The sequence below is a fragment of the Agelaius phoeniceus genome, chromosome 14 (assembly GCF_051311805.1).
Source record: "Agelaius phoeniceus isolate bAgePho1 chromosome 14, bAgePho1.hap1, whole genome shotgun sequence".
Classification (NCBI taxonomy): domain Eukaryota; kingdom Metazoa; phylum Chordata; class Aves; order Passeriformes; family Icteridae; genus Agelaius; species Agelaius phoeniceus.
In genome coordinates this window covers 13,492,319-13,518,970 of record NC_135278.1, presented here as the reverse complement: position 1 = coordinate 13,518,970, position 26,652 = coordinate 13,492,319, and the positions used below count along the sequence as shown (strand labels likewise).

At 46.4% G+C, this 26,652-nt stretch overlaps 1 protein-coding gene across 1 annotated transcript in view; it reads left to right on the top strand.

Moving 5' to 3' along the window:
* HS6ST2 (heparan sulfate 6-O-sulfotransferase 2) overlaps positions 1–25,946 on the top strand; it is a 125,346-nt gene extending 99,400 nt beyond the window's left edge. The window contains exon 2 of the mRNA XM_054641369.2: positions 24,946–25,946. Within this exon, the coding sequence (XP_054497344.1) occupies positions 24,946–25,648 (703 nt within the window). The 3' untranslated portion in view covers positions 25,649–25,946. The remainder of the gene's footprint in view (positions 1–24,945) is intronic.
* The last annotated feature ends 706 nt before the right edge of the window (positions 25,947–26,652 follow it).

Here is a 26,652-nt window from a genome sequence, read left to right as displayed (position 1 = left end):
TGGCTTTTTTCTCCATCCTGGGCATGCAGTAGGTTTTGCATTACCTGTTGGAAGAGCCTGCATGTGCCACTCAGATCCCTCTCCTGCCTCTTCAGCCTATTTTGGGATGCCTATTTTTGGATTGCAGCACAGGTGACGTGCCTGGGAAAAGCGGCACCGCTAACGACGGCTGCGGCACTGCTGGGAGGGTGACACCTTGCTGTTCCTCTGAAGTGAGGGCTTTCAATGAGTCACTGCCTTGTGATTTATTGGAAAGTTTTGGTTGTCATGCTGGTTCTCAGCAGCTGACACGGAGAAGGAGAAAAAAGTCCACCCCACAACAATACCCTGCTAGAGAAGAAAACTGAATGGCATGTTCTATCCATTGCAGCCTTTGGTATAGGATGGGGTGATTCTTACACTAGGCCAGATAAAAATATAATGCAGTTACAGTTTTAGATATGTTTTCTCTCAAAAATGCTAATGTTAGGTAATTACTTTTTTTTTTTTACACATGTATCCTGCCTATCAAGTGAGATCCAGCACTAGAGCATTTGATTAGTACCTTCAGTGTTCAGCTCAGTTAAATCTCCTGGTTGAGAGCTATTCCTAAAAACACTTACACAGTTATGTCTTGTTATAAATTATCTAAAGCCTGTTATTTAGCTGTGATTGGTACGTATGTGTGCAGAACAGAACGTGCTTTGTTTATTGAGGCTTTTATTTCCCTAACATATTGCAACTGGATTCATGTCCCAGGTCCCACACCCTGCCTTAGTGAAGGCTGTTCTGTGTTTGTTCAAATACTCTGTTTATTGGCCATAGCTTGGTGGTTTGTTAAAAGCAGAAATTAAGATGTTTTCAGTCACATTCCCCTAAGTTGTCTCAGGCTAAGGGAGGCTTGCAAATGATGTGCTGGAATTAAATCCCAATTACGTTAATAGGGAGAAAGCAATTGGAAAATTGCACGTGGGTCTGTGCTGGGGCACTGAGGATGTTGAGTGTCAGCAGCAGGCACAGGGCTGAGGTTTCAAGAGCCCTTGAGCTTGCAGAGCTGCTCCTGTTAGTGCTCACAGGAAAATTTATCCCTTTGCTTTAAACTGAGACAACACAAGAAACTTGAAATAGGATAGAAAAGCAGGACCTGTCCTGTTACTGCCTTAACATGCTAGTGAAGAGCATTTCCCCATGGTGTAGGGATGGCAACATATTGCTGCAGAAGAAATCTTGGAAGCAGTAGGAATATTTGTAAACCTGTGCTTGGTGTGAGTTCAGCACAGCCACCCTCTTGCCATCCCTCCCTCCCTCCCTGAAATCCAGAGCTACTCCTCTCAAATGAATCCATCAATGTGGCTCGAGCTGTTTTGGCTGCAAGACCAAAGCCTGGAGAGCATATGTTTCCCAGAGTAATTCAGAGAACCTATAATGTATAGTGTTCACAACTGGTCTCCAGTTGTGAATTTTTAATTATGCCAGATCATTTTCAGTAAATGGGACTTCAGGCTCAATTAGGGCTGTCAGATCCAATTTTTCACTCACCTACTATTGAACTCATCCTATGTTGTTTGCAATAATTGCCAAATCCACAGGAAAGATGAGACTTGCAAAAAAGGAATGTCTGTGGTGTTTCCCATTCTCACAACCTCCTTCAGCAGTGTGTTAGGAGTACTGGTTGCAAGGGAAGATAATGTGCTTGGAGAGATGTTTAGACTGTTGAGAAGTATTTTTGCCTGAAATAGCAATACGAAGTCTGGTCTTTGTATTGGCTTGCCAAGTCCAAGACTTGCATCTTAAAAAAATCAGGTAATTTCCTCTAGTGTGAGCACAGTTTTGTGGGGAACTGGTCTGTTGTGGGATTTGGCTCAGGACACCAAGCCTGTACCTGAGACGTGATTGTCTGGTTGGAAGGGCTTGGCTGGCAAGCTTGCAAGGAGCTTGCACTGGTACTGAGGGGAGCAGTTCTCCTTCCCTGCTCCTCCTGAGGGCTTGTCCCACCCTGGGGCTGCTCCACTGCTCTGGTAACCTCACTGAAAGTGTGCTTGCCCTGTGCCTTTCTATTTCTTCAGCTTGCTCTAGCTGTTGTCTTTCTTAAGCAGATATAAGGAAGATGCTCAGATAGCAAAAAATGTTGCCTTTATTGTATAGACCCATGCAAAATTTAGTTTTGAAAACAAATGGGCATCTCTGTATGCAGTGACCTAGAAGAGGCTGGAGATTTCTGTTTAGCAGGCTGGAGCTGTGCAGGGGCAGCTTTCCTCCTGCCTTTGGCTCCTGGGGCACCACAGAGTCATGAAAGCACAGAGCATCTTCTATAATAAACCCTGAGCCTACAGAATGCTTTATCCCTCACAAGCTGCCTGGTGCAGGTACTTGTGGGGAGGCCCCCTTTGCTCACCACAGGGAAGTGGGGTGTGTATCCAGACTCCCTGTCTGGATGCAGAAGAGCATGGAGAGGTTTATTGGACAGAAAACAAAACACAGAAATAGCAAACTGTCTTGGGTCAGCCAGCTCTGCAGTGGGATGCTCGGCTGTTTGCAGACAAATTGCACCCAGGCTCTTTGCCATGCTCCTTCAGTGTCTCTCTCATGGATAATGTGAGCCTCTCAGCCACATCTGCCAGAGAAGCGTTTGAAGCAAAGTCCCTAACAGATGTTGAATGGTGCAGTGATGTCCACTGCATTCCTTCCTCAGCCAAAGGCAGCAGGGAGCCAGACTGGCAGTGCTGTGAGCCTGCTCTGAAGAAGGAAAGCCTGTGGATGTGTGTGAGTGTGCTGGGTGTTCCTGGGAACTGCCTGCCCTTGGTGGTCCCAGAAGGTTTGGAGAGGCTGTACTTATTTTTTACTTAAATCCCAGAGCAGAACAAAACCTAAGGAATGGGAGAGAAGGGGATAAAATGAGCTGAAACCAGTGTGAGTATGCAATGTGCCTGTCCTTGTCTGCTCCCTGAAGGAATGGGTACATGGGAAGAAAGGGGTGGTGGGGTGTAGATGGTGGAGCCTTTTCCTGACCATCCACTTTCTGGCACTGTTAAAGTCTGCTCAGAGACTGCACTGCAATGAGAGCTGGTTTATAAACAAGAGCATCCCTATGGATTGCTCTCCCTGCTGCTCTCCAGCTAATGGACAGGCGGTGTTGGGCAGGGGAGTCTATTTACCCAGCCACTTACCTGAGCTCCAGCAGTGCTTTTTAACATCACTTAGCCCTCTGGCAAGTTAATAGCCTGCAATCTCTCCTCATCCTCTTAGTAAAACACTGACCCAGGTGGAGTTTGTGCTAACTGGGCAGAGAAAAACTGTTTCTCCCAGCCAAATGCTGGCACCTATGATCTGGTCCTGGCTCCAGCCTCTCTGCTGACTGGCAGCTGTACCCCTGCACTCCTGTTATCTTGCAGCCAGTTTCCTCACCCATTTCTCCTGTGTATGTACTCTTCTGACCCATGTATTTTTGTTGCTGAGCCCTTCTTTCTGTTTGATGCCTTTTCCTTGTGACGGGGAACAGCCAGTTCTGTCTGCACACTTGTATCTTCCCCCTTGTTTGATCCAAGAAAACCATGAAACAACAATAAAAGTACATCAGCAGTGGCACTCAGCAGAAGCAGCTTTTCCTACTCTTCTGGCATTTTGCATCTTTGTCCCATTTTTATGCCTGATTTGAGGTGACATATCAGCTGCTCTTGGCAGGAGGTCTGTAAAACGTCACTGGCACTCTTGGGACGTGCTGAATGCTGCTCTTCAGCAAAGCCATCAAGCAGCACCTCTGTGTTCTGCCCCTGCTGCATCTGCCAGCCTTCCATGCTAAATATCACCCTGCATGTCCATCTCATCTCAGGCACAGGTGACAGGAGACACTGCTGCTGTCAGGCCAACTGCAGCTCCCAGCAATTCCTGCTCTCCATAGCCAGCTGGGTGTTTTCCCCTGTATCCCTTCTCAATGCTTATTTATCTTCCACCCCAATTTGACAGAAGAGTCTCCAGATAAAGGAACCAATTAAAAAATTATGGGGAGTGGGCTGAGAGAGGAGGGAGGTAGACAGTGTGCTTGTAAGAGGCTGATTTCTTTAGAAAATTAGACTAAAAATAAGTTTAATAATGTTTTACTGAGCTTTTGCTTCAAAGCAATCTGCTGAGTGTGTCTCACTGCTTCCTGCTCTGGGCTTCTAACTGCTATCACGTTCTTGGCTGTAATTTTCTCTGCACTTTTAGAGAGGCTGTGAGATCTTTGCTAATCACAGAGGGCAGACAAACCTTCCATTTTAAAGGTCTCTTAATAAGCAAAAAAAGAGAAGGAAGTCATGCAGTAAAAGGCACAGAGCTCCAGTGAATCTGCCATGGAAAGATGAAAGCTTGCACTCTGGTAGCCAACATTTGAAGTGGCACCTCAGAAGTCTCTGGTAAGGTGTTAAGCCAGCAGTGCTGGTGGTGTGAGCCAGTTACCTGATAACAAACAGCCAGCTCCCCCTGGCATGTCTGATGTGGGGGTGGCACAGCACCCCAGATCACCACACATAACCAGGGACCAACTCCACAAGTGCAGTAGTGGTGAAAAGGACATGGCTTTGAGTTCCCTTTATAAAATTAGCCATATGGTGCTGGCTGAGTCTCCTGCTTGATGGAAATAAGGATCCAGAGAAGTGAGGAGTCGATTGCATTTTAGAGATTTGAACAGCCTGATGTCTGTGTCCTTTACAAAGCAGAGCACAGCCCCAGTGCCCCTACACCCAGAGCCCCAGGGGTGGCATCCTTTCTCACCAGCAGCCAAGTGGGGCTGGATGGTTTTTCATGGAGCATCTTGGCAGAGCTGTGCTGAGCACCATCAGCCTGACAGCCAGGCAGGAGAGCACTCTGGTATTAATTAACTCGTCCTGCCAAGAGCAGCTATTGATTTGCTTTTACAGGACTTTGATGAGTCTTGATTATGATTCTATGGAGGTAGGAAGGTTTCCTGCCCTCAGAAGACTTGAGCAGCCATAATTATAAAATAATTGTGCTTGTTTTCTTCTAAAGTAGTATTTTATTATTTGATGAATCTCTTGTTTGTACTGAGTAGACAGTACGACTTCACAAACGACTTGTTTACTGTCGTGCTTTGATTTATCATTCTCCCTTAAAATTTTAGAGGGTGGGGTTTTTTCCCAGATATGCATTCAAATTACTGTAAAAGTAGGTCAGATCATATTCGTGCAGCTGTTCCCCTTCCCCTCTCGCTCCAGCTCCCCACTGGTGTGGTATGGGCTGATGATAAGTTTGTGCTGATGACCCAAGGCAGCACTTTGCAAAAGGTGAACCAATCTCATAAATCTTTCACCGTGATCCTGCTGTGTGTTAAAGGCTTACGTGTAGTTCAGAATATTAATTAAAGACAGTTAAACGGCACTTTTTTATTTATACTGTGTCCTTAGTGTCTCCTCCCTAGAAGAGAGGCTTGCTCTGCATTTGCCTTGCATGCACAGTTCCCTAAATTGCTGGCTGGGTTTGGGGAGTGTGGCTGGTGTGGGAGGGTGCAGGTCAGCCTTGCTGCTGTGCCAGCTCTGATGTCTCCTCTGGGACTGTCCCCAAGCTCAGAGGAGAATTGTGAGAGGGGTCTCTCCTCCTGCTCTGCTCCACCAGGGCTGCTGCGACCTGCCATGAAGCTGGGGAGAGGATTGATGTTGGTTTGTGTGGAGAACGGGGGCAAAACCAGGGTAGAAGCACAGTAAAATAAGGCAGAAGCTGGTCTGGCAGCAGCTGCGAGAGCAAAGGGGGTCAGATGGAGCAGGAAGCAGATTTATACCACTGTTTCCTCTGCACTGAATAGGAGCTCTCCCTTAGGAGGTTTTTGTGGAGAGGTGCAAAGAGCTGTTAAGTCATTAGTGCAGTTTCCCATTGTGGCAGCATTATTCCCTGTTATCTCCACTTTATAGCTCCTCTTTCTCACCAGTGACTACTGACCCAATAAATATTTGTCCTGACTGCATTATCTGCATCCCAAATGCTTACCTTGTCCTCTGGCATGCAACTTAAAGACATTACAGCCCCTTTTTCTACCTGACAGGGAGAGTCTGGCGAGTGCTGGCCGCTAATGCCTGCTTGGGAAACAAATCCCGACCTTGGGTAAGGGCTGGGCAGGTTTTCCCCCACAAAAGCACTTTTCTTCCTTCAGCTTTTAAACCCTCGACTTCGAAGACGTCCTTGACAAAGCAGCTTCTAAAGCAATCTCCCTATTTCACAGCCCCAGCTCTTTGCCTTTTTTTTTTCTATTCCATTAACTCAGTGTTTTGCAGCCAACACTCCTGTTAATTAGGTGCTAATTTATTATTCCAGCCAGCTGTTATTACTGTGTAACCCACCCCTCCACACAGATACACCCCAGCCCTGTCTCAGGTGTGGGTTTTGGGTGTTCTTCCAGCCATGGAAGAACATGACTGTAGGCTGGCTGATCAGCAGCCCCAAATTAGCATCCAAGGGGGACACGAAGGTTGCCCTGGCCATGAAGGAGAAAAATGAGGTCCTGTGGAGACACCAGGTATGTTTTTCAATGTTTTCTTCCCCAGCTCAGCATCATGCCTGTGCATGAGCCCCTACTCCAGCAGAGTCCTTTCCAGGCAAGCCATCCCCATGAGCGCTGACAGGATCTTCTCCTCGGGGGTTGATGTCTCATGGTCAGTTGGTTTTAAAGAGGTGTGATTGCTAATTGGAGCACATGCCATCCCTTTCCCATCTGGACTCCCTCATGTCCTTTAAAACCCAACAGCATCTCTGTGGGGGAAAGATGAGTCAAACTGGCAAAACTGGACAGCAGTTTTCTTACTCTACTCTTACAATTTTTTCTTTAAATATTCACAGGAGCTTTTTTGATGGAAAATCAAACAAGTTAAAAACTCCTGAAGAGAGGAGTAATTATCCAGCTGGCTCTTGTTAGTCCATTTCATAGCTATCAAAAACAATGTTCTCCTAGCTCCCTGCCCTTGCTTCAATTCATTAATTAGTGATATTAATTAGTGGTATTAATTGCAAGCTGATACTTCTAAAGCAAAGGAGGCTGAAAGCAAGATTGTGGTTCATAACCTCTCTGTGCATGAGTAAAGGTTTCTTTCTGAATATCAGAGGTGCCCTGGAGAGTTGTGGAAATGCCTCCCAGGTAGCAAAGGTGGCTTTGTCCATTACTGCTAGCAGGAACATCCTACAATTCAGAAGTTAAAATACTGATTTTAATGATGTTGTTTGTATGTACAGCTTTACAGCTGCTGTGCTGCTGTCTCCCAGCTCAGTGGATGATGTTCTTGCCTATGTGTTGAGGACATTTCTGTTGCTCAGCATCCTGGGGTGCCCTTCTCACCTCCCTTCTCTGGCTGTGGTGCTGCAGGGATTTTGTCATGCTGTGTGGTGAGTCCATGTGGCTCGAGGGCTCTGCTGGCTCAGCTCTGCAGTGGTGTTGCAGAAGGTGGTGAGTCCTCCTGACTCCACACCACTGCCCTGGGGGATGTTTGTCATGGCTCCTTCTAAACCATATGAGATTGAAAGCCTGAGCCAGCCCCAGTTCCCTGCTCTAATGCCAAGAACAGATCTGCTGTTGCCCACCCTGAAGGGCCACAGTTCAGTTCCAGGTTTGTTGCCGAACAGCAGCCTCCCTGCTACACAACTGTGTCGAGTCCTCCTGGTCTGGTGGCGTCAGTGGTGTCACTCGAGGATACAGCAGTGGCATCCTGCAAGGACTCAGCCTTAGCAACGTGGGTGAGGTCATTTGTGTAACCAGATGTGCTGAGGCTTGAAGACAGGCCGGTGCTTGCTGTGAGGATGTAAAGGGTGTATCATGTAATTTAGGCTCTCAGGTCTTTTGCATGTGTGACAATCACTTTAGAGGATCGTTTTGGTTAAGGAGAGCTAGGTAGTGTCATCAAGGAAGAGAGCTCTGTGGAGATGGGCATGTGAGGAGACAGGTCACAATGTGGTGGCAGAAAAGGCTGAAGCTGCAGATTAACAAAAGATGGATTGGTGTTGGATTAAGCAGTTGTTCTTCAAGCAGTTCTTTTGTCCATGTAGATTAATGGCCCTTTAGACCAGGGAGTTGTGCAGATTTTAGGGGAGAGGTTTTTGGGAGATCTCTTTGCCAGGGGCTGCCGAGGTGTGACCGTGCATCTGCAGAGTGGGGCTGCCTGTGGTGTGATCCTGTGCTGTGACTGGGGCCATGGTGTGATCCTGTGCTGTGACTGGGGCCATGGTGTGATCCTGTGCTCTGACTGGGGCCATGGTGTGATCCTGTGCTATGACTGGGGGCATGCTCTGACCCCAGAGCTCAGTAATGTTCACCTGACTCCTTTCTGTGCTGATCTACAGACAGAGGCTCACTAGGTAGTTAACACTTTCCCCCTGCTGTGTGCTCTCACAATTTGAGGTAATTTGGGGATTTGACAGCGTTTCTCCCTTGTGCCAAATAAAAATCAGCATTTGGCACAGTCCTGCAGGACTGCAGTGCTGCTGGGGCAGAGCAGTGGTTAGTGTGCAGCCAAGGTGCTGCTGGCATGCTGAAACCTGAATTTCTGCAGTGTGCCAGCTCCAGGAGAGTCAGACTGCAAACAACCCCTCTTGTCCTCACAGACCCTCAGCCCTCACCTGGACCAGACATTGGGTGGATGCTCTGCCCTTCCAGCTCATGACTTCTGCCTTGGGAGCCAGCTCATCCATGAGCTGCCCTGATGGCCTGCTGTGGACACAGGAGCCTGAGCTGGCCCACAGTTAATTAACTATGAGAACCATGAATTCTGTAAGGCTTCGCAATTAATTTCTTAGGTTCTTTCTTCTTGCTGTTTTTGTTAATGAATTCATTCCATGTGCTCATGGAAGTATCCTGGTGAGGCTTGAAGAGCTGAATTACAGGGGGAAAAAAGCCTCTCATTTTGCACCAGCATTTAGCTGATGAAATGTAAAGATGCAATGAGCTGATTAGTGATTCTGGTAATGTAATTAATGCCTCTGTTCTTTCATATGTGCAGAGCTGGAGGTCGAGCTGAGCGCTCAGTGAAAATTTGCCCTGAATGTGCAGTTCAGTGTGCTCAAAATTATTGCTCCCTCGTTATGATTCCTCCAGTAATTCCAAATTAAAGTTGATGTGCTTGTAAACGAAAAGCAGGGCATGCCTGTGAATTGCAAGGGCTGGAGAATTCAGTTGCAGGATGGGAATGTTAATGCCGTGATCCGCCACAGACTGGGCAGGGAGGGGCTGCAGCAGAGCAAACACCTTGGTGGCTGTCACTCCTGCCAGATGCAGAGCTGGTGGTGGGGCCTGTCTCAAACCCTTGTCTGCACTTCCCTGGCTGCTACAGGCAACCAGCCTTGTGTGGTTCTTCAGTTACATCTTCTTAACATCACAACCGTCATAAGCCGTTAACGTAATTCCCAGTCTGAAACCAAGCTTGGATGAGCTCATTTTTCCATGCAACATGATTTTGACATGCCTCACATGAAAATTTTATCCTTTTTTTTTTCTTCCCCCATTTTTAATAAACATCACATTATCAAAATATTAGTGACGCTGGATTTGCCACCGTTGGTTTACCATAGATAACAGCATGGAGTGTTCTTCCCGTTCTGATTCAATAGTGCATGACAAGGGAATCCAATTTGTTCAGATTTAGATGACATGCCTCCAATTATGTAATTCCATTAGGAGGTGCCTGCAGCCAAGTCTGTGCTCACAGTCTCAGCAGACATAACTCTAATGGGACGTGTTGCAATATTGCTGTGTGGTAAGCACAACTTTGATAGAGAGCACGACCTGTCTCTCCCAGTCGTGTTTGTGGGAATGGAGAACACGAAAAATGACCCAGCTGTACTTGGGGCTCTAATCTGGCAATAAGTTATGTCACTACTAGAACAAAGCTTTGCAATGAAAGGTGAATTTGCAATGGCTATATATTTTATGTATTCAAAATCAGTCAGTAAATGCAGCACTTTGAATATGATCTTATATTCAATTCCATAAATGGAAGATATATTGGTTGCAGTTTTTTCTCTTGAATACCATCTCAGATTCCTATGTACTTGGGAATGTTGGATATTTATGAGAATATCAAGCAGTGATGAAAACATAAGACTAAATCTTAGCACAGTTACAACTTGCTTTAAATTATTAATCTTTAAGAAGCATGATAAAAAATTCTGCTATGCAAATTCTGTGGCACTGGAGCTGGTGTACATATCCATTACCATAGAGCTATCTAAATAGTGGTTTTAAAATAATTGTGTAATGTTGATGCAGAGTTACAGTTTCTGCAGGCAGGAAAAGGCAATTCTAGTGGCAGATCTGTCTCCCCAAGAAGTGGGATGTAACACCACTCATAAATAAAGCTGTTTAGATGAATTTAGCATCACTTGCAAACCAGAAGATTTCTGCAACGCCTTTGGGTAAAATGGCTCAGTCAGGGTTTGGCAGGGCTCAGCTCTCCAAGGGCTGGGAAGGAGCTGGATGGGCTATGTGGGGTGGTTTTTGGTAGAGGGTGCTAGACCTGTGAAACTGAAGAAATTTAAATGCATTTAATAGCCATTACAAGGTCAAACCTCTGACAACCGTATGACATCTCTTGCTCAGTCTTGCCCTGTGTTTGGCTGGACCTGCAGACAGGTTTATTCTGCAAAGCAGGGATGTGAGCTGTACCTCTGTCGGCCAGTACTACCTAGGGTTTGGCCAAACAGATAGTATTTAAATATATCGCTTTTATTAAGAAGAAAAGCTCCCTAATCCTTGCTCTGGGAAAGTATGAGTGATAGCATCTCTACTTTCATAATCTTTTGCAGTTCTCACATGAATATATGAAAGAATTTAATAATGTTCTAGGTTAGAAAATGATCGTGCATATGCATACATCTTTAAAATCTGTCTTCTCTGACTTTCTTTCCCCTCACTTATGTCAAGAGAGGAAGCCAGCAAACGATTTCAATGTATGATGCATCCAATATCACCTTTCACATAAACAGAAAAAATATGCTTCCTCTGTTGATGTGATGAGACCAGGATGCATTTAAGTGTCTAGAGAAAGTGTCATTTTGTTTAAAATAATGTGAAGAGGAGCCTAGTCGCAGTATGTTGAAATGAATTATGGGGGTGCTGCTATTTTAATGACAGGATGGGTGAGATACAGCTGAAGATGCTGCTGATGTGCCTGAGCCCTGGCCCATATTGTCACTGCTGGAATCCCTTTTGCACCTGCTGCTCTTGCCCCATCCCTGCACAGATGCATTGCCAGAAAAGCCCATTCAGGTGGTATTTAGCTGTGCTTTAATCTGGCCCCTCAGTGGATTGCTTAGCCTGCAGATACAATGGAGTATATTAGCCTCAGTTCAAAACCCAGTGTAATTTTGTGGGAATGAATTGTTCAGATAAATTTGGTAGAGCAGAGTTTCTTAATCTGCTAAATGGGGAAAGGCACTGCTGCCTGCAATTTGGGAATAAATTAGATTATTCTAGATTAACCCCTCCAGGGATGAAGACATAGGAAGAAGCTGTTGCTGCTCAGACAGTTGATTTTCAGATTTATTTATCGCAGCAATCCAGCTGCCAGTGTGACTGAGAGCAGAGCCTGAGCTGCTGCCATGCACTTCACCATGTTCTGGAGCTCCTGTTTGCTGAGTTCAAATGCAGGAGCATCAATCTGCTGCCCCCCAGGCCATGTACCCCGGCACTGGGGCACTGCTTTGGCTTCTCTCCCTGGGGACAGAATACCCAGGTGAGTTTCCCTGGGGGTTCAGGAGTTCATTGGAAAGTTTTGTTAAAGCAGCTGTGCTCCAAGACAAGCTCAGTCCTTGAATCCCTTCTGATCTACAAGGGCCCTGTTTGGTTCCCTTTAGGCAGAGGTTCCCAGGTGGGCTTAGAGGAACACCACAGATCTTGCACCTTCACCCTGGGTGCCAGGGTGGTGCTGGATTAAGTGACAGTGAGCAAACCTGCACACAAGAGGCAGAGCCCGTGTTGCAAATGCTTTTGTGACTGAGCATCACTGCCTGTCTGTAAAGCTGGCTTTGGCCCCTCCACCTCCAAAGCTCCAGTCCATTTCAAAGCAAAATGGGAAAAGTCTGGGGTCCAAAAGATCCATGACTTGGCCCATGCAGCATCTCCCTTTGTCTGATCCTTGCAGGAGTACTTCCATGACCTAAGGGTGTCTGCAGAAGCTGAATGGTGAGAGCAGAGCTGGTGGTCCCAGCCCTGTGCCAGCACAGGGGCATGACAGGAGGGGTGCCCTTCCTTGGAGACCTGGCTCAAAGCTGATGCTAATGGTGAGAGGAGTTATTGCTCAGCACTGTGAGTGGTGAGAGGAAGTGTTCAGTGTATTACTTTCTGGGACACCTTCCCAGAAAACGTTTCCTTGTCATAATTGCAGCACTGATGCCATAAGCCCCGGCAGCAGCTCCCTTTTAGTGGAGATGAATGGAGTGGAGTATCAGGAAAGCTTTCCAGGATTCAGTTTGGTCACAGCCTGTTAAATCAAGAGCCTGTTCAATGAGGGCATCATGTGCTGCTCAGCCTGGCCACACACAGCTAAGAGGGACAGCTGAAAACTCACTGTGCTTGCTGCTTGAATTTGGGGATGCTGCTGCATCTCTTCCCCAGGAGTCACTGGACTCACACTCTCTCCTAGTGTGTTGTCTGAACTGGATAATAAAGCTCCTCAAAGCAAGGAGCACATTTGCCATGGTGCTGTCAGTCCAGGAGATGAGTATTCCCAGGTCCTCCTTGTCCCCATCCACATGTGTGGCTCCTGTGTCTTGAATTCTATTTCATGTTTTGTAAGAGGGGGAAATAAACACGTGAAACTGCAACTCTGATCTTAAGCACTGAGGGTTTTTTGGAAGGATGGTAGACCAACAGTTAATGGAAAAGCTTCTGTCTGTACTATTCTTTTGTTCCCTGGTGATGTGGGACTTGGCACTGGTGGATCCTGAAGGGACACTCATTCCATCCTATCCCTTCCCCTTGGGGACACCCTCTGAGGGGGCTGCTGAGTACTCCAGAAGGTAGAGAAGGAAGTCTCAGGACTGATAACTGATATGAGTGGAGTTCACTGAGGAAGAGGATGAGATAAATCAGGTCCTTCGTGGAGATGGAGGTATCAGGATCACCTCTTTGCCTGCTTGAGTAGTTCAAGTTCCTCAGTGCTCTCTCTCTTCTTACCTGCCATGCTTTTCTGATGTACAGAGTTGTGCTCCACTTTGTTTCCTCATTGGAAACATTTGCTTGGAGGGAGACAGCTTGTATTGAATTTCCCAAAATTTCCCAACTTTCCCAAAGCTGTGCTCTCAGCATTGGAGGGTTGTGGTGTTTCAGATGGGTAGGGGAGATGCAGTAGAGACAGAACTTAAAGCTGATGATTGGTGAACTGTAAATTTGAGCTGGAAAATGTGGCTGTACTGTAAAATTCAGGACACCATCTGTTTCATTGCTTACTTGCAGTAACATTTGTACTTGATAATTAAAATGTCACACACATTTTTAGCCAGAATAATCCATGGAGGAGTAGAACTGTGTCTTCTGAAAATCTTTCAAGAGATACAGATAGGAACTAAACTGTTTTGAAACATCTCTTGCTGCTCATAGATGAGTTTTGCTTCTTGTCTTTTTTGTTTGTTTGTTTGTTTCCTTTTTTTCTTTCATATTTTGAGGACAAGGTTGGGGGAGTGGCAGATCCTTTTGAAAGGAGCTGTGACCTTAGTGAATAACCCTACATGTCATGTGGTTTATTTTGCTTTAGGTTTATCATACCAGGTTTATCATGTCCCTTCTGGCAGGGGTAGGTTATCTTTGGCTTCAGCTGACATCAGCTTGGTTTTAAGGGTTTCTCAGCTAGCCTAAGCATGACTTCCCTCCAGCTGAGGGTTCAATGTGCTGCCTGCTTGTTTGGCTGTGGATGGTGAGGGCGGGCAGGAAGCTCAGGGCTCAAGAACTGCAGGGAGAAGCTGCCCAAAGAAAGGTCAGATCTTGACCCAAGCTTGTGATACCCTCACAGTGAGAAAACCAGAGTAAAGGATGAAGCAAGTAGCACTGTTCATGGGCTGTGGAGTTGGATGCTTTTTGCATAGCAGTGCCAGTCCTTCAGCTGGCACAGAGGGGAGCTGGACTGCTCTCCTTGCCCAGCCCAGGTTGTTGCCTCTCTGTGGTGGCCTCAGTTCAGCTGCGACTTGGGCTGGAGTTTGCTTCATGGCACTGAAAAGATGGACGAATTGAATTTGCTTTTGACTATCTGCAAGTAGGGTTTTTAATGTCTTAATGCTACAAATTAATTAAAAATATAGGGAGCATCTGAAATCCAGAAAAATGCAATGTGTCCGAGCTGGTGTCAGTGCTGAATGTGCTGTCACTGACTGCCAGGAAAGCATCTGATGAGGTTTTGCCAGCTCAGTTTCCAGGCACACCATGAGCTTGGACTGTGTGGATAGTCCTTCTGAGCACAACACAATGCACACATCCCTGGGTTTGTTCAGGGTTGCTGTATGAGAAGCTGAAGTGTCATTTTCTTTTGATGTGGCTTTCTAAGGGCATTGTCCTCACTGATTCAGACTAAGATATACTTTTACTAAATGTTTGGGGTGGAACTAGCAGAGGGAAACGACATTCTGCACATCTTGTAACGTTTACTTAGTCTTGCTTGCTTAGCTGATGTAAAACCCCTCCCAGCTGAGCTTTGACACAACAAATGCATCCATGGAGTTTTACTAGAAATGCACTCTGCTGTTCCATGAAAATTTTAAATCCAGTTATGTCAACTGTGTGTGAATACAAGTTTTAAAATCCTGGTCTGCTGGGAGCCATTTGGAGCTCAGAGTGTTACAGTGCATCAGAGTGTGCCATCAGTTACAAGTCAGGATTAAAGATGAAGTCTGCAAAGAAACCACAGCCAGTACCTCAGAAACATTTCCCAGCCAGCCAGGTGCTTTCAGGGCTGTTTCCCATCTTAAATCAAACATCCCAGCATCCATGCAGACCTTGTACATCACAGCTCAAGATGTATCCTTGCAGGATGAGGTCCTGTGCTTCTGCCAGGAGATTGTATTGTAGTGTGTGAGGCAGGGCTTAAAATATTCTAATTGTCTGCTATGAAATTGCTGTTTTGTTCCCTGGAGTAGAAAAGTGAGTTTAAATCATTAATGCCACAAGTCTCAGTGATGATTACGGAAATGTTTGCAAGTGACTTAATCAGTATAGTTTGTCTGAGTGGCCCATTTTAATATTATTGCACTGATTAAGTTTTCTTAGCTAATATGTGTTTCATTTCCAATTCAATTAAATGAGAATCCCCTTCCATTACATGATATTACAGTAGTGCCCTAGTGGGGCAGGAGCACACTTGGTATTTTCAATTGATACAGATTTCTTCATTATGCAGTCTCATGGTGCTCAATGGAATCAATGAGAGCTGAAATTAAAACTGTAGAAGTTGCAGCTGTAAATACACTGTCCCTTCCTCTATCCCTCTTTTGGCAGCAGGCTGAGAATTTCATTAGTATCAGTTCATTAATTACATTGCAAAGATGTTTTCAATAGATGCTTGCTTTTGACAAAATTTTAGAAAGATTGGGAAGGATTTTCCCTGGATTTCTGTATGTGCAGTAGTCATGATAAGCAAAATGTAAGTTGCACTAATGTGCCTTTTTCATGTGCTATATATCCTCAGTTTAGTTTTTAAAAGCACTTTTGTATAACCTATCGTGGGATGTATTAACTGGCGTAAGGAAGATTATCTGCAAATAGCTTGTGAAGGAATTACGTTCCTTCGTGTGAGCCAAACCTCCTCCTTTTATGTATTATTGAAGAGAATTGATTGAGCTCTGATATAGTAACAAATGATTTTATAAATGCCTCTCTGGAGTTAATTTCCCATTGTGGGAGATGCAGAGCTCTTGGGGCTGATTGTGTGATCTTTTTCTTGAAAACTCCAAGGTTTCTCCAGCGCCGAGGCAGGGATAGACTCAATAGCAGCTACTCTCCTGTGCAGAGGAGCTGGGAGGGGTGTTCAGGCAGCAATTATGAATTTGCAGTGAGTGCTCAGGATATAGGATACATCACAACTTCTAAATACACACTGATGTGTTCATAGAGAAGACAAGTGTGCGTGCCAAGCTGAGACTGGAGCCCTCCACACCCAGTACTTCCTCCTGGATCATATTAGCCACAGAACTGGCAAATGAAGCACACAGGGTTCAGTGATCTCCTGCTTCCCGTGGGTGGCTGGTGGCTGGCAGGACAAGTGTCCACATCCCCTCAGGGATCTTGGGCAGGTTTGCTGTGACAGCCCCTATCTCATTTCACTGCTGTTGTGCAGCTCCATGCAGCCACGTGTCAGCTCATGCCCTCTGCTTGCACACACAGAGCCTCTCTAAAATACTGGTTTTATTTGATTATTATAAGTATTTTAATCTGGTCCGAGAGAATGTGGCTTTGCACATTTAAGACATAGCTAAAATATATATGGATATAAGGATAAAGCTTTTTTATTGCTAAATATATGCTTTTTATAAACAAGAAGTTGGATTTTTTTTTAGAATATAATAAATATTTTAGCATAGTTATTCTGGCTCCATAAGTGCAATGAAAATGTTAGCCTTGGCATATCAATCGCACTTTACAGATGACTGTAATTTCCTGAATGTCAAAACTCCAAATTTCTCTACTAAGCAAACTTTTCAGTGGCAAAATAGATTGCCTCCATAATATATCACTGTGTGCAAGAAAAAATGAAATCTTTATGTACTGTATTATGAATCAATGAGGCATTAAGATTCTTGGAAGGGTGAGTGGACTCTGGAAAATGAAAAACTGCCACTATTCCATCTCTGTAAACCGCTGCTTATGGAGTGTAGGCTTTGCAAACCTCGATCTTTGCCACCGCAGAAATATCAGTTACACGTTGAAACTAATTCCTGCAGCAGCATTTAGATGGGGTAAATACTGTTGTAAAGATCTGATTTATAGCAGCATCCTGTGGTTATTCACCAGCTCTGTTGCAGTGGCCTCCTTTTTGCTTTGGGATATCTGCCATGCTTTTTAATGAATCCCTAACAGCTCTGCGATTGGGGCCGTGCTGTACCACTCCTGGGAAATGTGTGTGATGTGGCTCCAGGAGCTCCAAGGGACAGGGACAGCTCCTCGCACCAGGAGTAGGAAGGTGCTCCTGGCACTCTGTGGGTGCCAGAGCTCAGTGTTTCAAAAGACATCGCTCACACCTTGAGTTTTCTTAGAATGCATTAAGAGCAAAATTCAGCTCTGCCTCCTGTTTATTAAGGGATAATCACCCTCAGCAAGAAAGGCACTTTGCAAAGCCAAGGCCTTGCTGCCGAGACCTCACAAATCCAGTGTCACCTGTGCTCAGCTTGTCATCCAGCACGATGGAGACATGGCACACACTGATCCTCCTGTCACCTTCTCTCTCCTTTCCTTGTGTTTTACCTCCCGTGTTTTACCTCCACACCACTGCTGCCTCCATCCTGATGCCTCTGTCATATAACCAAGCTCATGAGATGGGAAGCTTTACTGCTCTAGACAGGCTGTGATGGAAGCTGGGTGTTTCCAAGGGCAGTTCAGTCCTTTATCCAGCAGGTCAGGTGGGTGGGATGGGTCTGGCCCTGCCCAGCATTGCTACCCTTTCCCATGCCAGACTCCAGGGTGGAGGCAGAGGAGTGGGGATGGCACCAGCAGCTGAGTCACTCTTCTGTTTGCTGAGTCTAAAAACAGAAACTTGCTTCTCTTTTTTGCACTACTGAAAAAAAAAGTAATTTAAAAGGTCACTATTCTTGCTGAATTGGTTGTGAGCAGGGGTGTCCTGCAGAGATCTTAATAATACAGGCAATTATGAAATTAATACCACTCTGGCAGATCTGCAGGGCTGCTCTCCCCTCTGCAGGCAACACTGTGGACAATTATTTTGTGCATGAGGGTAGCTGGGAGCATGTGCGTGTGTGAGCCTGCATATTTTTTACTTATTTAAGGCCTTATTTTCATTATCTTTGTTTGCATATGCCATGCCTGCACATATATGAATGTGTACCTTGACCTGCTAAATTGCTGCCTTCCTCTGTGCCTGAAATGCTTTTTTCCCGCAGATCTTTCATTTTTGGTAATTTCACGGGCAATGATGGGCTGATGTAATTGCTGTTCTTGAAAAATCCAGCTCCTTTTTATGGGTTTCTCTGGCACTTTTCTCCTGCTGCCGTTGCTGTGGGTAGGCTGCTGGCTTCCTACCCCCACCATTAGTGTTTCTAGACAAAACATCTCTGTGATTCATTGGGTGCTGATAGAAGTGAAAACATAATGATTACTTAGAGGAAATGTAAATTTGCATTTGCTAACAGCTTTAATTCACAGTCCTGAAATACTTATCTCCTTTCCTTCCAGGCCCTTTTTCAGAGCTAATGCATTATTTGCTTCTGCCACCCTGAGACCCAGAGTAAAGGAATATCATCTGGGTAGTCTTGCAGGCTGCTGCAGAGGAAAGGGGTGTTTGTTCCTCCTTCTCTCCCTCCCCATAATCTTTATCCATCACTTCTTTAATGAAGAAGGGATTTGTTCATTTAGATTTTACTGTACTTTGAATTTTGGATGAGGTAGACCTGGAAGTTTGGTTTCATTTCAATGCCTGAATATAGAGAGGTGTCATAGGAACAAGTAGTAGCCAGCCCAGGGTCCAGCTGGGCCTGAGCTGCACTGTGGTCTTTGGGGAGAGAAGAGAAGGGGAGCAGTCCTGTTCCAATACCCCTGCTCCATGGTCACCTCCTTGCACGAGCTGTGACAGTGGCAGGGGAGGCCCTGGCATGGGCAGCCAGGCTGCAGATCCAGGGCATGGAGGCAGCCATGGAACAGTGGGCATGAGATCTTCTCCCTGCAGCTCAGGAGAACTTGACAGCCCCCCTTGCTCCTCTCCCACTCTGAGATGGGGTTTGTTGCTGCTGTCTGTGGGGCTGCGACGCCTTGGAGCAGAGCAGCACTGTGGGAAGCCCATGGGCCATGAATACATCTCCACTGCTGCCATTGCCATCCACATCACTGCTGGGAAGCATCTGGGACCAATCTAGAGTGGATGCAAACATTTGATTCCAGTGCTGCCTCAGTAAGCTTGCCAAATATTTTGGCATCATGTCTGTGAGTTATGCTGCACCTCTTGGCAGGGAAGAGGTGTTCTCATTTTGGGGGGAGGTTCCAAGCAGGGATGGTTGAGGGAGGAGAGGCTCTCACCAGGATGCTCACCCCTGTCCCTCTGATTGTGTCTCTGGGTGACAGAGTTTGTTAAGAATCAGGGATGGTTGAGGCAGGAGAGGCTCTCACCAGGATGCTCACCCCTGTCCTTCTGATTGTGTCTGTCGGTGACAGAGTTTGTTAAGAACCAGGATGAGTCACAGTATTAAATGAACACTTTGCCTCTCTCTGAGTGATCTCCAAACAGATGCCTGACTCCAACAAATTAGGCAGCAGCGGTATTTCTCTTGGAGGAACAATTTGTGGTATTAGCAAATCAAATTCTCAGTGGGCCACTCTTGATGGGAATTAACCTCAACTTCTGGGAGCGAAGCACTCGGCGCCCGGCATGGCGTAATTGAGTTTGACTTCTCAGAGAGCTGTGGTGGCCATGACTGATGGGCTGGAGACCCTCTGCCAGAGATTACAATCCATCAGCAGCTTTGGAGCCCACGGGGAGGGTTCCTCAGAGCACAACAGGGAATGTGAGACTCGCACCGTTCGCGTTCCTCACCTTCCGTCATTGTCTGTGACTTTGCTGTCAAATAATCCTGAGCAGGGTCAAATAATCCTGAGCAGGGACATTTTCCAAGTGCTGTGGGATGAGGGAGAAGTGCAGGACACTGCCTGTGACTCAGTTTCTCAGTTTGCCCACAGCTGCTGGGAGCAGTGGAGGAGAAGGAGATGGGATCTCAGATCTGTGTGCGAGGCCACAGTGTGAGAGCATCTTCCTGTGGTGAGATGAGCTGAGACAAGTTACCATCTTAAAAATACCCCAAATTGCTTAGCTTTTAAAAGAATGAGTATGTGGCTACTCTTTTATAAGCAAGCTCTCTAGATTTTTATTCAGCAGCATGAGGAGTTTGTGTGGAGGGGGGGAGGACATGGATGTCCTTGTGCTGCTTGCTGGCTCTGGTGATTGTGCATTGTTTTTGGTGCTGAAGTGCCAACCCTATGATTATTTTTCTTTTTTCAGTAGCTCCATCCTTAATCCTTTGCATCACATGCAGAATCTCTGCTGCAGGGTTTTAGTTTGTTTTATTTGCATTTCTGCTGGGTGTGGCACAAATCTGCTCTATCCCTTTGCCCCTGCACCTTCAGAGTGAACTTCTCTTTCAAAATACCCATTTTCACCTGGAGCAGAACTTGGTTTCACACTGGCCCATTAATGTACCACAAAGTCCATGAACTGGGGAAAAAAACCCACACAGATTTGGAAACTTAACAAATTTCCTTGCCTCCCATCTCCACTCAAAGAGATGGAGACACTTGTATAAAATTGCCTCCCATTCACTGCACAAGCCCCGTCTGTGACTCCAAACATCCTAGCCAGGCTTCCCATCTGGCTGAGCTTGACCTAAATACAAATGGGTGTGTTTGAGCCAGCTTAAAGCATGGCTTTACTTTTGCATGGTGAATGGGACTGCCCCAGTACTTTCCCTGGAAATCATAGCTGTGCTGAAGCTGTGTTTCCCTGTGTTAGTTTGCTCCTGGGAACAGCCTGTGGGGGAGATGGGGATATTTCTGGGGCTGCAGTGCTCCCTGTGCAAAGGCTGTAGGTTTCTCACCCTCAGTAACCTGCAAAGCCCTTCTTGCTGCAGCCTCATTTCTCAGCAGAAATGGGAAAAGGTCACTCAGTCCCTCACCTACTAATCCACTAATGGATGTAACAGGGAGTGGATGTTCAGCTTTCAGCTCCCCTCTCCAGTCCTTACCTCATAGTTCCATCAAGCCAGGCTCAGGTTTCCAGGCTGAAGCCATGGCAGCTGCCAGCATCTGACCTCCAGCCTCCCTCGACCTCAACAGGCAATTAAACAGTGGGGCAGTGGGGTTGGGATGAGTTGTGCACTGACTTTGGGAGATTCTGACCCATTTTGATGCATAATTAGAGTCACCCCCCCCACCACCACCACCACCACCTTTTTAGTTCTGCACACAATGAGCCCTCTGAGCACTGTGGTGTGAGTACCTGCATATCCCTTCCCTGGCAGCTTCTCCACACTCTGAATCTGAAGTCTCTGGCTTTACTCAGTGCTGTCATCCCTTGGGGTTTCACAGTTCTTTACTTGAACTTCAATTTTTTATTTTTTAAATTTTTTTATTTTGCAATTTGAAGTTTGATGCAAGGATTCTTAAAAAAAAACTGATTAAGTTGAAAAAAAGGGAATCTCATTCTGTCCCTTGCAGAGGTGGGGAGAGGGCTGGCAGGAATGGACTGTGTGACCACAGGATTATCCTTCAAAGCAAACAGGTGTAGCATGAGGAGCAAACTCAACATTGTGGGACTGTGCAGTCCCCACATTCCTCAAGGAATAGCAGTGCTCAGGGAGAGACCAGGAGCAAGTCACTGCCACATCATCCCACATTCCTGATGGCCTCCATCCAGGGTCAACTTACTTTGTGAGTTGCCCTCAAACTCCCTTTCTGTGCTTCCTGGCCCCCACGTTTATCAGAAAAGCCACGTTCTGGTGAGTGCAGCTCTGAGTTGGAGGGATGATTCACAGTAGTTGGAGCTCTACCTGCAAACATGTTGTTTTGGGCTCTGAAGCACATGCTTCAAGGAGCAGGCAGGAGCTCAGCACCCCCTTGGTAAGGCAGCAGAAAGAACAAGCTGTTACCTACAGAGCTAAAAATAATTGCAATGCTTTAAGTCTTCCTCAGTTGCAGCAGAATGATGCTCAAAGTGCTGATGGCCGAATTCATCTCTGGCACAGCTCTGAGTTGAGGATGCATTAAAGCTTTTGTGACTTTCTGAAGCTCAGTTCAGATGAACACAGAGCAGCACAGCTGCTTTCCTGGAGCTGCCATGATTCCTAACTCAGAGGAGAAGCTTGGGGCAAAAGCTGATGTTCCCAAAAGGGGCAGTACCTCTTTTGGTAGAATTTTAATAGGCAGGAGAGAAATGCATGAAATTGCTGAGATTGGTCCAGCAACTGACAATGCATCTCTCTCTAAGACATGTCTTCTCATTTTTTGAAAGCAGGATTCATCAGGGAAATAACAAGGTGGAATAAGTAACAGCTGTGAGCCTGTTTCAGCCAGCTGTGCTTAGGCCAGGGAGGATATGGGCCCTGCCTGGGCCATCCCGTGAGTGTCCCTGCCTGGCATCCTCAGGGTGCTGGGGAGGCCCAGACAGCTCCATGCTCACTGCAGAGCCCAGTGAGCACCTTTACTCAGCCTCATCCCCCCCTGTGTCCCTCGACTGCAGCATTTCCCTGGCAGGCACAGATGGAGGTACCTGCCCAGGTGAGGCAGCCCAGGCTGACAGGGCTCTCTTACAGCACAGCCTCTTCCCCCAGCACATGAGTTTTTATTCATTCTTTTGTTTTTACAACAGCAGCCAAGGGAGATGCTTTGTCACTGCCTGTGACCAAGGAGCACAAAGGGAGAGTGGCTGAAGGGTTTGGGCTGTAATAAAATGCTCACTGGATCGATCTTGGCTCAGGATTTGTTTCCCTTCTTGCATTAACTCCCCATCGATTTCTGTGATGACCTTAGAGCATACAGTCTTGGCCTTCTCCTCCAGCTGGTAGCACCCCTGTGCCTGCACCCTTCTCCCCTGAGCTGAGCTGCTCATGGCCAGCTCCTACAAGGGGCTCTGGGGCAAGCAGGGCTTTGCTCTTGTCCCCATGGTCATCAGAGGTTTTTTGCTGTATGTTATTTGCTATAGTTAATGTAGAGGTTAGTGCTGTATGGTTGGGTCATTATTTTAGTGCAGTGTCCCAGTAAACTTGATCCAGGGCTCAGGAGTCCTGGTAGAAGGTAAAGAAAGGGCTTAGGTTTGTCCCAGAGATGCTCCATTTCCCCCTGCTGGGGATCCTGACGAGGCTGGGTTGCTGCTGCATCAAAGGAGCCTGAGGCACAAGCATAATCAGGGACAGCTCCTGCTCATTGGAGCAGCTGGTTGAGGTGGTGCTCATGGAAAGCCCTTCCTCTTTGCCAGGCTGGGTTCTCCAATGCTACCAGAGACCTGCTGAGATAAGAGCAAAACTCTCCCCATCTCTGCAAGGGACAGTGGGGTTAGCAGCTGCCACTCACTCATGAAAGTGAGCTTTATTCTTGCTCCCTCTTACCTCCAGCTCTCACAGTGAAATCATTGAATGGCACTTCTGTGCAAAAGGACCTTCCTTGGGATTGTGATGGGGACTTCTGCTTTCTTTGCCTGTGTGAATCTGTGGCCAAATCCTTCTGAGCAGGGGGGTGGTGCTGATTGTGGTGTCCCAGCTCCAAATGCTGAATGCTGTTGTTTCCAGCCACTGATTCTCTTCTGGGCTCATTGGTTTTATTTGGCTTTGCACGTTTATTGTACTTTCTACTTACTTAATTATTCATGAGTGTGGATGCTCTAAATAGGAAGAGGAATGGTGATTCTCCAGGTTTTCTTTCCCTCTGCAGTTGGATCCTTTTTGTGCTTGTGATTCACATTTTAGTCCGTTCAAAGACAATTTTCTGTAAAACATTGACATCTAGTGGCTTTTCTGCCAAAGGAAACAACAGGGAACAAAAGTTTGACTTCAAGGTGACCAGTCACAATGTCACTTGAGAGAGCAAATTAATGTCCTTCTCCTCCTTACACAGCACCAAGGGCATGGCAATCACACCCCAGGGGCTCAGGGCTCCTGGGCACACACTCCTTGGTGTCCTCCTCCTGGAGGAGTGGCCTTTCCTGGCAGCATGATTTTCTTATTGAACTACTTTAATTCCATTTGCTTAAGCAGATGGCTGGCATCCTGGTGGTGTTCCTCCAGCATCATCCAGGTGAGGCCATGGTCATGTTAGTGGAGGTTCAAAGAGCTGTGTCCATCCCCAGGCTGTGATGGTGGACAGCATGGTGTTTGATGGTGGATATTAATGTGCAACTCAGTGAGCTCTGGGCAAGTTCTGTGGTTGAACTTGCAGCTTTTCCAGCTGGTGACCTGATGGATTCCCTGTGGCAGCGTGACCCCCACAGTGTGCTACTATCCTGTTGCTTCAAACCAAAGCCAGAACCTCTCTTGAAAATGTTTTCTCTTACAAAATGCTGTAATGTATCCTTTAATTTCTTTTTAGTCACTTAGCTCTCCTCTCTCACCATTTCAGTCCTGTATCAGATGAAGGCAGGAGAATAAAACAGGATTTATATGGGCTTTGCCAAAGTACTTGTTAAAGTGGAAGTGGTTTGGGGCTTCTGGGCATGCCCCATTGATCTGGCCTGCAAAAGGAAAGGTCCTGTAGGAAATGCCTTCCTCAGAGGTGTTAGGCTGCTCTGGGGCTCGAGCAGCTGAGACCCACAACTGCTCATCAGGAATGTAGCATGGGCAGCTCTTTGCTGTCTGTGGAAACCTGTCAGTGTAGCTCTGTTGTACAAGGAAATAAAAAGAGCCAGAGCTACCTGTGTCCTGCTTGGGTCGTGGCTTACATCCTGGGAGATACTTCAAGTATTCTCCAAGGTCTGGTGTGACCATCAGTTGGGAGCACCAGCAGGAGCCTCTTGCCACATGGACAGCCCAGCACAGAGGGGAGTCTTGGGTTCCCTTGGCCTCTGTAGAGACACCACCAGTTAAACAGAGGCAGCTCTGTGTGTGTGCAGGCAGATGCAGCCCTTCACGCTCCCCCCAGGGATTTGTTCAGCCGTCCTTCACCCTGTGGAGGTGAACTCACAGAGGAGCCTCTGCAGCAGGGCTGCTGAAAGCCTCTTAAGTGCATCTGCCTGTTTGTATCGATTGTGAGCGTTAATGCGCTCTGTGCTGGAGACGCACGGGACTGAACGCTCTGTTTTCCTCTCCCCTTGGCAGGAATTTCTACTACATCACCATCCTGCGTGACCCCGTGTCCCGGTACCTGAGCGAGTGGCGCCACGTCCAGCGGGGAGCCACATGGAAGGCGTCCCTGCACGTCTGCGACGGCCGCTCCCCGACCACCGAGGAGCTGCCCAGCTGCTACACCGGGGACGACTGGTCGGGCTGCTCCCTGCAGGAGTTCATGGACTGCCCCTACAACCTGGCCAACAACCGCCAGGTGCGCATGCTCTCCGACCTCAGCCTGGTGGGCTGCTACAACCTGTCGGTGATGCCCGAGGAGCAGAGGAATAAGGTTCTGCTGGACAGTGCCAAGGAGAACCTGAAGCGCATGGCCTTCTTCGGCCTGACCGAGTTCCAGCGCAAGACTCAGTATCTCTTTGAGAAGACTTTCAACATGAACTTCATCTCTCCGTTCACGCAGTACAACAGCACAAGGGCCTCCAGCGTGGAGATAGACAAGCAGACTCAGCAGCGCATCGAGGCCCTCAATTTTTTAGACATGGAATTGTACGATTATGCAAAAGACCTGTTCTTGCAGCGGTACCAGTACATGCGGCAGAAGGAGCACCAGGAGGCGCGGCGGAAACGCCAGGAGCAGCGCAAGATCCTGCGGGCGAAGCAGGCGCACCTGAGGGAGCAGGGGGAGAACAGCTCCAGCACTGACTACACAGGGAACGTGGAGCGGTGGCGGCGATAGTGGGGGGCACCCGCCGGGCAGAAAGGAAGCAGAGCCCGACCCAGCGTGCGAACCGAGTGATGCTTCTCGAGGGTCTGAAGCAAAAAGAGGTCAAAATGTTGCCTTTGCAGTTGCCTTTGCAGTAAATGTTGTACTGTACGTGGAACACTTAATCTTAGCGTGTAATTAAATTGTCCTTTTTAGGTTTGTTGGGTTATTTATGAAATATGGGAGCCGTCTCGGCTCATCGGAAATGTTTGCTTGGACATTTATTTAAAAGAAGTGAAAGAAAAAAAAAATCCTTAAATTAGTTATGAGTACAAAAAATCCTTAAATTAGTTATGAGTACAAAATTATGATGCTCGGCTGAAATCTATCTGGGAAGCAAACTCATTTCCTAATAACGAGCATTTAGCATACTCTCACAATACAGTATATGAACAATTCCTTTTCCTTTGATTTTATCTTAATTTTATTTTAATAATGTGTTTTCAAGGGCACCAACTGCTTATGATATTTACCAAGTTAATGAGTGAACGATGAAGGGAACAGTAAAGGTCTAGAAAAATTATCGACTAGTTTTATGTATAATATTGGCTTTTAAAATGAATAGAAGTAATTTCTCTAGTTATATAAATATTTAAAATTTTAAACTTTTTCTACCTACTGCTGTTTAGAGTTTTAAGCTTGGTCTATCTCATATTAAAAAAAAGAAAAAAAAAATACATGCCTACTTTTCTGAATTCAATGCCAATGTTATAAGACACTGTTTCCAGAATTTTTCAGGGCAGTATGATTTTAACCATTCTGGAAAAGTTACAGCACATTCTCATGTTTGTTTCATAAAGCCTTCTCCAAGTTATAATCCTGTGACAGTGTCTCATTTTAAGTCTTTCTTACCCATTAGAATACATAATGCTGAATTTATTCATTCCTTAATAATTGGTGGTATAAACTAGATGAAATTATGTTGCTGATATCTGTGTAGTGTCTTTAAAAAGTCATAAAACTCTCTAATCCCAGCA